General features: G+C 38.7%; 1 protein-coding gene across 2 annotated transcripts in view; it reads right to left on the bottom strand.

The window, feature by feature from the left end:
- The window catches only part of RRM2B (ribonucleotide reductase regulatory TP53 inducible subunit M2B), a 38,408-nt gene extending 24,932 nt beyond the window's left edge, over nucleotides 1-13,476 (bottom strand). The window contains exons 1-2 of one of the 2 annotated variants that reach the window (XM_016431849.2): nucleotides 13,339-13,476; nucleotides 536-691 (exon numbers count right to left, since the gene is read on the bottom strand). In XM_016431849.2, coding sequence (XP_016287335.1) covers nucleotides 536-577 — 42 coding nt within the window. In that variant the 5' untranslated portion in view covers nucleotides 578-691; nucleotides 13,339-13,476. Of the gene's footprint in view, nucleotides 1-535; nucleotides 692-13,033; nucleotides 13,192-13,338 lie in introns of those variants that run through there. The other variant, XM_007488172.3, reaches the window with a different exon arrangement.
- Between the last annotated feature and the right edge of the window lie 446 nt (nucleotides 13,477-13,922).

Here is a 13,922-nt window from a genome sequence, read left to right as displayed (position 1 = left end):
TATGGAAAAATATTCTAAATTAATTAAATAAAAAATTTCAAATAAAAAATTAAACTTATTAAACATTAAAAAAAGAACTGAAGTTGTTCTATAACATATGGTAGGCAAACTCTGACATGAGGGAATATTTGTAACGAGAATTTTTTTTTATTGTTGAGCATTGCAACACAAAGCATTTGATAATACTTCTGAGTCAGCAGCTTATTTTTTTATTTTTATATTTTTAAAACCCTTAACTTCTGTCTTAGAATCAATATTGTGTATTGGTTCCCAGGGCAGAAGTGTAGTAAGAGCTAGGCAATGGGGGTTAAGTGATTTGCTTGGAAGTGTTTGAGGCCAGATTTGAACCCAGGACCTCTTCTTTGGACCTGGATCTCAATCCACTGAGTCACCACCTAGCTCTCCCCTACTGAACTGACAGTTTAAAGTAATGAGCCAGCAGTCATCTATTCCGAGTGTACTTTTTATAGTTGGAAATATTGTAGGAACTCTCAGCTCATCCTAACCTCTTGTGTAGAAAAGCCTGAGCACTTACCTCTTCAGCAGTCCAGAAGGATGCCTGTGCCTGTTTATACATCTTCCAGATGTCAGGATACTGAATTGGGAAAATGACAAATCGGCGAGAACTCTTTCTGAGGAGTGGTTCTTCACTTGACTTCAACCCATTGTCAGTAGTATCAGATGATAATCTCTTTAAAGGAAGAAATATAAATATTTTGTTTTAAAAGGCATTGCTTTTTATTTTGATCTTAGCCCACAGCTAGGAATCTAAGGATGAACAAGTTACATGAGGGCAGATAACAGTACTAAGCAGACAGTAGGCATTCAAAATTATTTGTTTAACTGATTAATGGATTTCACAGGGAATAACCAGCAAGCTCTCCTATAACATATGCCTTGGTGCCACTTTCAGCAAAGAATAGGTTGGATGAATTGATGGTTTGGATCAATATGTCATTTGTTAATGAATAAATTGATTTTCATAAGTATTCATTAAGCACTTGCCAAAAACTATACTAAGTGCTGGAAATACAGAAAGAAAAGGGGACACAACCCTTGCTTTTAAGAACCTCACATCAGGGGGCAGCTAGATAGCACAGTAGATAGAGAGCCAGGCTTCAGGTTGGAAGGTCCTGTTTTCAAATTTGGCCTCAAACATTTCCTAGCTGTGTGATCCTGGACAAGTCACTAAACCCCAATTGCCTAGCCCTTGCCACTCTTCTGTCAGAGGAGAAACATCAACTCAACTCATGTGAGATAACTCATAAAAGAGTTGAAGGAGAAAGAAAAGATGTAGACTATTTTAGAATGAAGTGGAAGGGCAGAGTAAAAGCTTTGTGGTTCTTCATTTCATCCTAAATTTTAAAGAGTTGACTCTCCTCTCATACAATTATTTCAAAATCTCTAATATTCATTTAAAAATATTCCCGTAACAATACTATTTGGAAAATTAATGACTTCCTGACAAAGTACCACAGGTATTATAAGATTTTGTTGTCAATAAGCAATTCTTGAGAGATCTGGGCATGCATTTAAAATCCTCAAGGTAAAAAGAATTCTACACTCTTAAGATTTCTTACAGGATTCTACCTTTCTGATCTCTTTCTACTAACACCATCCCTCTTTCATAATTACCATCATCTCCTCTCATCATCAAGACCTCTCTAACCAATGGATCACAAATAGGAGAAGGGTAGACAAGGGTTGGGTTGTAACCTTGGATCAAATAAAGCCAAGAAGAAAGACAAAGAAGAGGACAAGATACAAGCGTGACTTTAATCTTATTCAAATCACACTTCTCTGTATTCTTGGACCTTTTTTATTCAATGTAACATTGTTTAACACTTACTCTGTCATTTTTTTTATGTGAGTTAACTACTCTCCCAAGTAAACTGTAAACTCCTTGGGGAAATTTCAATTGAAAAAATTAATTAAAATATCTTTTTAAAAACTCCTTAGGGTCAGGACTACATGATATTTTAATATTACCTACAACATCTAGCACTGTGTTGGTCACATAAAAAATGCTTAATATTTACTCATTAATTAGTATGTTGGTATCTCTTGCCCTAACGATTACTAATTCAGACAGCCTTTTTGAAAACAACAATTTCCCTACAAAACATTAAAAAATATTAACAATACCTCATGAAGCTTTTCCTGATCTTCTCCTCCCTTCCTTCCACCCTCCCAGTTGACAAATGAACTCTTCTTTTTCATATCAATCATGTTTCCTTCTCAGCATCTCACTATACTTTAATCTGTCTTATAGTTTATATCTATACACATATACAAGCTGTAAGATCTTGGAAGGCAGGTACTGTCTTTTTTTATCTCTGTATTCCATACATCTAGTACACAGCCTTACCTATAATGTGAATATAATCTGAAAGCTGCAGTTTATCTGTATGATGGCAATACTCCAAATACTATCTATATAACACTAATGCTATCTGGAAGGTATTCTTTCAATCACAAAGTTCTATATAAATGTGAACTATTACTATTCTTAATACTCTAGCAAATGCCTGGTTAATTGAAGGCAAAAAATTTAATATACAAGGTGTCTCAAAAGTCTCAGTGCAGCATTAAGCTATTAAAGCTGACTTAAACTTACTGATCTTTTCCAGAAATTTCCTTTTCAATACGTATACTGTAGGTTACATTATCTTTGGCCTGGAGGGATAGCAACACAAAAAGCGAACTGAAATATTTAATCTTAATTTAACAATAGAGATTCACCCCATTATTCTTCTAGACCCCCAGTCTACCATCTGCAAGCATCCTGCTTACCCTGGGTTGCCCTTTTCTTTTATAATACCCTCAAACATGGAGCTTTCTTGAAAAAAGGTTAAGTTTGAATATCTGTCGTCTTTGGCAGAGTTTGAAATGTAATTATCATTTCATTACTGACAGTATTTCATTCCAGTGGTTAGCCACTTCAGACAACAAATTCATCAGCTAAAGTCTAAGAAAATCAGTTTTTATTTGCATTTACAATCTTAAAACTTTCAAATGCCTGTGTATAAGGTCTCTGCAAAGAGACTCCTAAAATACAGCAACTATGTCACATACTTATTTTATAACCTAACAAAATCATAGAATTTTAGAAAGAATCAGTTGCCAAGGAATTTAACTCATACCCAAAAAAATAATCCTCTCTACAACATACCAACAAGTGGTTATCCAGTCTTTGCCTGAAGATTTCCAAACGAGAGAAAAACATACTCTTTCCCACTGGGCAGTCCATTCCACTGAGAGCTCTAAAATATCAATCCTAAATTATTCTTTGTGACTTCCACCCACTGCCCTCTAAAACTTATCTCTTTACTACATTATAATCTTTCAAATACTTGTCCCCTTCCACTAATCATACTCTTCTCCAAGCAAAATATTTCCATTTCCTTCAACTAATTCTTATATGCAGCATAGTCTCATGATTCGTTATCATCTTGGTTGGCATCCTCTAATTTTCTCCAATTTACCTAATTCTAATTTAAAATAAAAAATGTGAGAACTAGTGGTAGTTCCTTCTGACCTCCAGCCTCATTTCTCCAACACTGTAAACTGAATGGCCTGTAGATATTTTAAAGTTAATATGTCCAGAACTGAACTTATTGTCTTTCTCCCCAACCTTCCATATTTCATTACCCCAGGCTCAAAAACCTAGATATAAACCTGGTGTTTTCACCATCTCTCATCACTGCTCCCTACTTCCAACATCCAATCTGATGCCAAATCCTGTCAATTTTACCTTTATAATATCTCACATGTTATAGTTCTTATGTTCCCCTTCTTTCTTCTGATATCTCCACCATCCTGAAGTAGGCCTCACCACCTCATGCATGGACTATTGCAATAACCAGCTGATTGGTCTCACAGTTTGTAAACCTCAAATTTCCTTAGACTTATAAATGTTGGAAATTTCACCATTGGGATATTTCATACTTGGAAAATTTCTTACTGATAGTCTATTGGAATGGGAACCCCATTGGCATGGGAGGTTCTTTCTCTTCCCTTCTTAAGATTACTTTAGGACAGAAACCCTTTGCTGAACAATGGAAAGGACTTTGACCTATGCTTAAGCATAGAACAGGAATTTCTTTGAGTCTTGATTGATTTTAGAATTGATACAATGGAGATACTTGGAATAAATCTCCACCCTATTCAGTCCTAATAGGATTGAGTAAGGGCTGCAGCCTAGATCAAAATTTAATTATTCCAATCTCTACCCTACTCAAGTTAACAGGATTTAGAAAGGGCTGTAGCAAAGGAGTAAAGATTTAATCATTTGAAAATATGACCTTCAACAGACATGTGCAAAAGCCAGAAACCTCTGGGCGGTCCTGGGTTAAGCGAGAGCCTCCATTGACAGGGAAATTGATGAACAGTGATTGGTAGATGTGAGGACTGAGGGGAGGCAACTTGGAGGGTTTCCTTAAAGATAGGGGGTCTGAAGACTCGAGGAAGGTGGTTGAGGTTTTGGTTGGTGTGGTTCCTGGGCTCTGAGAAGGCTTGCTCTGAAGGAAGCTGAAGGTGGGGGCCTCTGAGACTGTTTCTCCATTTTGGACATGTGAGTAATAGGGACTGATCTCTTTTCTTTGCCCCAGCTATCTAAGGGCTTGGGCCTTTTGGCCCAGCCTAAACAGAAGGGGTATTTAAGCCCTATTCCCTTCTCTCCCTTTTTCTCTCTCCCTATCTCTAATTCCTTTCTTACTCCTATTGTAATTAAACTCCAAAAAAGGCTGACGGCTGACTTAAGTTTTTCATTTAGGAATTACATAGCTGATTCCTTGGCGACATTAAATTAATATATATCAGTCTTTTAAAGTGATTCCCTTGTTACAAGTTTCAAGTATCTCCACTCTTCAGTCTCTCCTCCAAGCAGCTATCAGTGTTTTTCCTTTGGCACAAGTCTGATCACCATCAAAAAAGCCAGTGACTCCCTATCACCTCCAGGATCAAATATAAAATCCTCTATACTCTGATCCAGTGACATTGGTTTCCTTGCTGTTCCTGGAACAAGAAACCCAGCTCTGGGCATTTGTATTGATTATCTCCCATGCCCAGGGCGCTCTTCTCTTCATCTCTATCGCCTGGCTTCTTTATAGTTCCAGTTAAAATATCACCTTCTACAAGAAGTCTTTCCCAATCCCTCTTAATTTTAGTGCCTTCCTTCTGTCAATTATTTCCTACTTATTCTGCCTATAGTTTGTACATAGTTATTTGCATGTTGTCTCTCCCATTATATTGAGAACTCCTACAGGGCAGGGCCTACTGCCTTTCTTTGTAACCCCAATACTGAGTATTGCATTTTGGGGCACATAATAGGTACTTTATAAATGCTTAATGACAGACTGATGTGGTCTGACTAGGTATAGTTCCAATATACAGTTCACTTAAACCCAACCCCAATCTTCCATTCCTGACTATTTATGTGTCATATTATATTACACTCCCTTCCAAATGGAACCCAGAATTCTCTCTCAACCTTTAGGCCTTTTTCTTCTTTCTCAATGGTGGTGGGTCACTTCTCCCTTCAGATTCCCCAGGCTGCCAGACAGATATCCTGTGGCATACAATGAATTCCTGGGCTTTGGGATTTTCCCTTCCTTGGAGTCCTTAGAACCTTCAGGCCTTTTCACTCACCTTGAAACTGACCTCTCTTATGTGTGTAGTAAAGAGAGTGAGTTCTTTGAGGGCAGGGATGGTCTTTTTTTTCTATTTGCATTCTCTGGTGCTTGACATTATAAATGCTTAACAATTATTTTTTTTTTGTCTAATGGTATGAGCAGAAATTACTAAGCTAGCTTTCTCCACTGACAACTTTGCCTTGACAAGGCTACTTTGCCATCATACCTCGGTTCATGATTGTAAAAAGTAAACTAAATAGGGCAGGCAGTAATTCAACAGATATACAAAAGTTTGTATTATAAGTTAGGGGTACACACACAAAAGGAAAACGATCCCTGCTCTCCTGGAGGTTATATACTATTGGAGAGTTACAAAATGTACCAACTAAGTAAATACAAGGAGAGCAAAGGCATGCATACCTGTAGAGAAGATGTGATCACAACTAGCAGATGTGATTAATAAGCCACTATCAGCAATAATTAAAAGATTAGGGAAAATAGGAAAGATATAAGACTAGAGAAGAGCAAATGTCCTGATTTTCTAAAAAGGGAAGAGAAGAGAATAGAACCTGCAAACTATAGAACAATGAGTTTGGTTTTAGTTCCTAGTAAAACACTGGATCATTTAAAGAGATGGCTGGTGAACATCTAGAAAAGGAAGTAGTATAGTAATTACATGACTTTATCAAGAAGTCATACCTGGGAGTAAGAGAACATAAATCATGGAACCATGGAAAAATATTCTAAACCATAAATCAATCGATATTTTATTATTAAAAAAGTCATGCCATACTAACCTGTTTTTCTTTTTTTATATAAAGGATGACCAAATTAGCATGTGAAGAGAAAATTGTGAGTGACATTTACCTAAATTTTAGCAAAACTTTTAATAAAGGATGTAGATTAGATGAAAAGTTCTGAATAATGAATTCAGAACTGATTAGATGACTAGATTCAAAGAGTATTTGTTAATGACTCAATATTGTTTCAGACAAAAGTGTCTAGTGGAGTGCCCACCCCAGAGATCTTCATCCAAGGTTCTTAAAACATTTTTATCAATAACTTAAATAAAGGTACAGATAACATGCTCAACAAATCTGAAGATGACAAAGCTGGAAGGGTTGGTTAGTTACTACAATAGATAACAGAGTCAGGATCCAAAGAAGATTTTAATAAATAGTTTTGGTTTTATTCAAACATTCCATACTCTCTGTGATTCCATTTGAAGTTTTCTTGGCAAAAACGCTAGAATGGTTTGCCATTTCCTTCTTTACCTCATTTTGCAGATAAAGAAACTGAGACAAAAAGGGTTACATGATGCCCAAGGTTAGCTAGGAAATATCTAAGCCCAATTTGAACTCAGGTCTTCCTAATTCCAAGTCTGATGTTCTATCTGCTATGTCATTTAGCTATCTGTAATAAGCTAGAGTATTGGACAAAATTTCTAAAAAGAAAAGTCATTAGGAATACAAAATCTTACACTTAAATACTTAAAATGAACTTTACCTGGAGAATCATCACATAGTAATAAATCTTAAAAAGATTTGGTATTTTTAGTGGAATGCATGTCCAACGTGAATAATCAGAGTGATGTAAAAGCCAAGAAAGCTAATATAAACTTGGGCTACCTTAAGAGAGGCACTATACTCTATCTTCCAATTTAATCTTTTTTATGTTTAATTCTATCACCACTTAATACAAATCTGAAGACTGAAAGCTGGAGTGTGCACAGAGGAGGACAATCAAAATGGTGAAGGGTTTAAGAGTTCATGATATGAGAATCAGTTGAAGGAATTTAGTATGTTTAGTTTGGAGAAGACTCAGAATAAGATATGATAGTTACCTTCAAATATTTGAAGAACTGTCATATGCAAAAGAGATTAGACTTACTATTTGTCCCCATAGAACAGAAAGCAGTAGATGGAAATTGTAAAGAGGCTAACTTAAATTTTGAAGTCAGGAAAAAATTCTTAACAATTAGAGCTTTTCAAAACTTGAACAGGTGCTTCAAAGCTAGTAGATTTCCTCCCTTCTTTAAGGTCCTTAAGCAAAGGATGAATTACCACTTGCTAGTATGATATAATAGAGATTCTTTTAGGTATGGTTTAGACTCAAATGCCCACTGAAGTCTTTTCTAATTCTCAAATTTAGTGATTCTATTAATTGGAGAAAGTTTGAGGAATAGGTACCACCTGAGCCAGCCTTGAATGAAGATAAATATTTTAAAAGGTAGAGGTAAGAAAGTTGTTCCATGTTTGGAGGAACTCATAAAACAGTTGGAAATTCAATTTAATTAAAATACTGTGCATATTAAGAGGAGTAATATAAATAAGTCTTGAAAGGAGAGAACCAAACTGTGGGCTTTAACATCTGAGTTAATACTTTATTTTTTTTAAATTTAGAATATTTTTCCATGGTTACATGATTCCACCCCTTTCCTCCCACCCTCCCAGAGCTGACAAGCAGTTCTACTGGGTTATACATGTATCATTGTTCAAAGCCTATTTCCACGTTATTCATATTTGCAGTAGAGCAATTCTTTAACATCAAAACCCTAATCACATCCCTATTGTACTACATGATCAAGCATATGTTTTGCCTCTGCATTTCTGTTCCCACAGATCTTTCTTTGGATGTGGATAGCTATCTTTCTCATAAGTTCCTCTGGATTGTCCTGCTCCTATTGCTGCTAGTAGAAAAGTCTATAACATTGGATTGTGCCATAATGTATCAGTCTGAGTACAACATTCTCCTGATTTTGTTCCTTTCACTCTGCATCAATTCCTGGAGGTTGTTCCAGTCTCCAAGGAATTCCTCCATTTCTTTATTCCTTTCAGCACAATAGTATTCCATCACCAACATATACCACAATTTGTTCAGCCATTCCCCAATCGAAGGGCATCCCCTCATTTTCCAATTTTTTTGCCACCACAAAGAGTGCGTCTATAAATATTTTTGTACAAGTCTTTTTCCTTATTATCTCTTTGGGGTACAAATCCAGTAGTAGTATGACTGGGTCAAAGGGTAGGCAGTCTTTTAAAGCCCTTTGAGCATAACTCCAAATTGCCCTCCACAATGGATGGACCAATTCACATGAGTTAATACTTTAGACTAGAAAAAAATAGGTAATTATTAAAGATTTTTGAAAAAGACAGTGATGTAGTCAAGAGTGTGGCTTAGGAAGATTATTTTGGCACAAAGAGATCTTATTTATGCTAAAATATATGTATTGGAGATTTGTTGATTTGGGAGTCATTTGCATAAATGTTAGAATTGAATTCATGGAAAGTGTGGTATTCTAAGAATCCTAACCTTCCCCAAATTCCTTAATACTGACAAAATATATAAAGGCAAAAATTCAGAAATAAATAAGAAACACATTTCTGTCAAAGGTGAAAAGATAGAGTGCCAGCCACCCTCCCCCCCCCCCATTCCACACAGGGGAGGGAAGAAGAGTCTCTATTGGGCTGCTGGGCAGAGGGGCAGGTAAAGTGAGGAAAGTCCTCAATCTGGGTGGAGAAGGGGAGGAGAATGGCCTGAGCACTTTGCTCCCCTCCAGCTCTGCTGCCTGTGAGCCACCCACCTTATCCCCACCCCCACCTCCCAGCTCCCATGGTCTGCTGGGCAGAGAGGTGGGGGGTGTGAAAAAATGTCCCTGGCACAGTGGAGAGGAGGAGGGGAGCAGCTCCATCAAAGTCCCCCTGCCTTTCTAATAATGAACTCTTGGGGGGGGCAGCTGTATGTCCACAAAGAGTCCTCTGTGTACCATCTGGCACCCATGCCATCGGTTCACCATCACTGATTTAAGGTATAAGAATCCTGGACTCTTCCCAAAGGGAAGCTGACTTCACCTACACCTGATGAGTAAGCACCCTCCTGGATCACAACAATACTATGGTGAAAGAACTGATGGGTCCTGGGGAACAAGGGAGAAGGAAGAATCAAGGATGACAGTTTTATAGACTGAGTGAACAGAACAATGGTGATGCCATTAATAAAAAGAAGGAAATCATGAGAAAATGTTAGTTTGACCTTTGGGAATTGAGTATTCATTCACATGCATTTGGACAAAGTAGAAAACAAAAACAGATTTTTTTAAAGGTATGTACATATACTTAAAAAATAGAAATCAAAACCAAAGCTATAAACTTCATCTTAGCATTCTTCTACATGTATATGTAGCTAAATTAAAGGCTAAAGGAACTGAAGTCACCCTCTTTGACCAAATCTAACCCACTTTTGAATGAAAGATGTGAACCAATGACTGCAGAGAAATAATGGAATGGAAACAACACATATTATCCTAGTAAAGTAGGGAAAGTGCCAAATTGGAGTTAATGAATCCTCTGAAATGATACACAGTCATCCCTTACTATATCTCAGTTCACTTATCACAGATTCACTATATTGTGTTTTTTAAAAAGAAAAATATCTAATTCTGTATCATGGAGTTTTCGCTATATCACAGGATTTTGTGGATGAATACCGTACTATACACAATGGGAATGCAGTATACCACTACTGCTTGTGCAAGTTTGCCAACGTGAAATTGTACACAGCACACTACTGGCTGATGGAATGAAAGGTGACAGCACTGTGTTCTGTATCCTGGGCACTAATTGGCTCAGTGACTACAGCATATGAAGTGTTTATAAGAGTATGGGAAAGTTTAATAAGAGTGTGAAAAAAGGTTTATAGGAAAGTGGAAAGGGTTTCTAAAGCCTTAAAATATATAAATAACAAAATAAATATAATGCCATTACTTCATGGATTTTTACCTATCGCAGGGGTCTCTGGAACATAACTCCAGCGACAGGTGAGGGATCACTGTACTCGTGTGATTCTCTTGGAGCTAGAATCAAAAGATCTGGTTCTGATGCTTACTTGTATGACCTTGTCCAATGTGCTTAAAATCAATTGTCCATGTCAGTACCTCTTTGGCCTGGTTTGACTAGATCTCAAAAGGACCCTTCCAGTGCTAAAGTTCTATAATTCCCAATTTTTCTGTATTTACCCCAGGACCTAAAAAGTAGTTGTTACATAATTGCTGATCAATTCCTTTGTACAATATGTGGTTTGGAAATGTTTATAAAAAGAGCTACCAGCATGGTAAGACTACCAATCTGCAACAGCTATCTGCTACAATTAAATAAAAAACTTTCTGGATATTTTCTTCTATGACATCACAGCAACAAATACCAATATAACATATTTTCCAATTACTTCAAAAGTAGAGTCAAACTGCTAGTAGTCTAATCAAAAATCAAATTGAAGATCTCTCCTTTCACCTAATCCTCCTGCACGGTAAGGAAAATGGAGTATGATATATATGTAATGTAAAAAATGAATCTGGCATTTAAAGCACAACCTCAAATCTCTGTCCTGTCACTTTAAGCTTCTAGGGAACTCTGGACAAATCACTTAATCTCTCCTATAAGCTCCCACTGTCTTTATAAAAATGAAGAGTGAGGGGGCAGCTGGGTAGCACAGTGGATTGAGAACCAGTCCTAGAGAAGGGAGGTCCTAGGTTCAAATCTGACTTCAGCCACTTCCCAGCTATGTGACCCTGGGCAAGTCACTTGACCCCCATTGCCTAGCCCTTACCACTCTTCTGCCTTGGAGCCAATACACAGTATTGACTCCAAGACGGAAGGTAAGGGTTATTAAAAAAAAAAATGAAGAGTGAATTTGAAGAACACCTGTTAACTAAGCACCTACTAGGTGCAAGATACTTATATGATTGGTGTCAACCATTATTGATGGTGAAAAATACAAATTGATATTTATTTTGCATTTGTATTTACTTTGTTAAATATCTCCCAATTACATTTTAATCTTGCTCTGACAGAACTCAAAAGTTTCAGCAGACATTGAACTATTTGTCACTCCTGACGTACTAAATCCTTCAACTGTAAAATGTTTAATTTCATCAGTCTGTCATTCATAACTTGAAATAAACATCTATTAAAATGAAAATTTCTCACTGGCAGGGCTGATTTTATTCTTTTGTTTTTGTATCCCTAGCACCTGAGATATTTAATCAAACAGATATTTTCACTGGTTTAGGCAATTCCCAGTGAAGAAATATTCTGTAGAGTACACAGTAAAAAGGCTTGCTCAGTGTCACCTAACCTAGGCTTGTCAAGGGCAGGCCTCGAATGCAGGTGTTCTTGACTTCCAGGTGACTCTCTTATCCACCAGGTAACTTGCCTCTCACCTAGCACATAGCAATCATTTAAAGGGGTCAGAAGAAACGCTCCACAGGATAAGACTTTTATGAACTGTTGCAGAGGGAAGTGAATAGAACCATAACTTATATAACAATATTATTTTTAAAAGCTTTGAAAGACTTATGAACTCCAATAGTTACAATTAGTTACAATACAAATAGTTACAATAGTTACAATGACAAATCACAATTTCAGAGAACTGATAATTAAAGTGATACCCATCTTATGCCAAACGTGATTGACTTAAAAAGCAAAATGAGATACACATTTTGGGTCACGGCCAGCGTGAGCATGTTTGTTCGAGCATATTTGTTACTAGGATTTTCTTTTTCTTTTGTTGGGGGGTGAAGAGTACTTGCTAACCAGAAAAAAAAAATAATAACTCAATTGAAGGGGGGAAAGGTCTCCTATCCCAATTATTCCCATCTTTAATCACAAACCCATTAAAATTTTCATTGCTCTTGGGTTGGCAGTGTCTGCTTATTCTTCTGTCTTTGCACCTCAAAATCGAGACACATTTGACCAGGACTGGTAGAGGAGGCACTGCCAGTGAGACTTCCTTTACCAAAGCAGAGGTATCTTAGTATCTTGCACCTAGTAGGCACATAACAGACGTCTGTTGAATTCACTCCAATTTTTTATAAAGACGTTGGAGCTGAAGAAGTTAAGTGATTTGTCCTAAGTTCCCCAAATGCTGGAAGAGGCAGTGGAGCATGGGCTGAGTATCCTCCCCGGCATCACACAGTCTGAAAGGGTCAAGGGCAGCGAGGGACCCCAGAGGTCTCCCTGAATCCGAGGAACCGTCCAGTCACCTCTACTCCAACCAGCCTCTGCCCTAGCCCGAAGTCAGTGTTTAATGAATGAACTTAAAGAATCGAAAAAACTCTTCTGCGGAGGGATGAAAGAAGGGTCATTCTCCCCATTGGCTGTTTGGGGTTCCACGATTCCGATTCCCAGGATGACATCCGGGGAAGGAGGTCACGGAGGAAACTACCTTTCCCCCCACGTATTCTCCTCTTTCCTCCCCTCCCCTCTGAAGCCAGGGCAGGTGGGTGAAGAACGGGGAGGAACAAAAGCTCCGGCCTAAGACTGAGAGAGAAGCCTGGACTAGTTCCCCTCCCACCCCCGAGGCAGAGAGGGAAGGAGGCGGGCCAGGATAACGGTGTTTACCTCATCCAGTTGAGGCCCAGCCGCAGTAGGCCTTCCCGACTCTCCCATCACCCGGAAGGGGTACGGACCTGACTCCGAAAGAAACTCTGAGAACCCTTCGCCTCTGCTTCTCTAAAGGAAGCCCGAGACTTTGGCCCCGCCTCCAAGCGCTCCGGGCTTATTCTCTACGCCTCCCGCCCCCATCGCTTGGTCCCGCCCCCCCCCCCCCCCCCCCGTCCTATTGGTCCCGGAGTGCGCCGGGCCTTTCCTGCGTCTGCCCGAGCTTCCGAGCTCTTCTCTACGGCTCCATAAACCCAAGCCTGTACCTGCTCTCGACCAGTTCGAGCTCTTTTATTTCTCTATTAACCCCAAGCACGCCTCAGCCGCCCCGATCCCAGTCCTGGACGCCGGGACTACGTTCATTCGAGCCGGGAGAGAATTCTGTGGAACCGAATAGAAATGAGAACGTGTGCACATGCCTTTAAAAGAAATTAATTAAATGCAACCATGGCCAGCCTAGAGTGGTGGAGATTCAAAACAGCTTGGGGCAAGAGGGCGGGGGTGGGGTGGGGCGAGGCGCAGCGGTTTTATGAATTTGCATCGGAAGCCGGTTGGTCTCGTGGCTCAAGTCCAAGGCTTGGCAGCTGTCTGGCAGTATTTCGTTACCCCCGAGAGGCTCCGGATTCTGCGGCGGGAGCAGGTGGAGAGCACTAGCACCTGTGGAGCGTTTTAGGTTTGGAGGGTGGAAAGTCCTTAACGCCGCCTTCACCACTTCCTGAAGGACATTTTCCCACAGACTGTTAATTACGAAATAAGGATTAAGAGAATTCATTGTCTCTCCAAATGTTGGGGTGGGTTTAAAGTTTTAGTCTTAGGGAGGGAGGAAACCCTTTCCCTCTCGCAAAGTTAT

This window comes from Monodelphis domestica, chromosome 3, assembly GCF_027887165.1.
Source record: "Monodelphis domestica isolate mMonDom1 chromosome 3, mMonDom1.pri, whole genome shotgun sequence".
NCBI classification, from domain to species: Eukaryota; Metazoa; Chordata; class Mammalia; order Didelphimorphia; family Didelphidae; genus Monodelphis; species Monodelphis domestica.
Note: the sequence above shows the minus strand (reverse complement) of the source record. Positions and strands in the feature narration are given on the sequence as shown.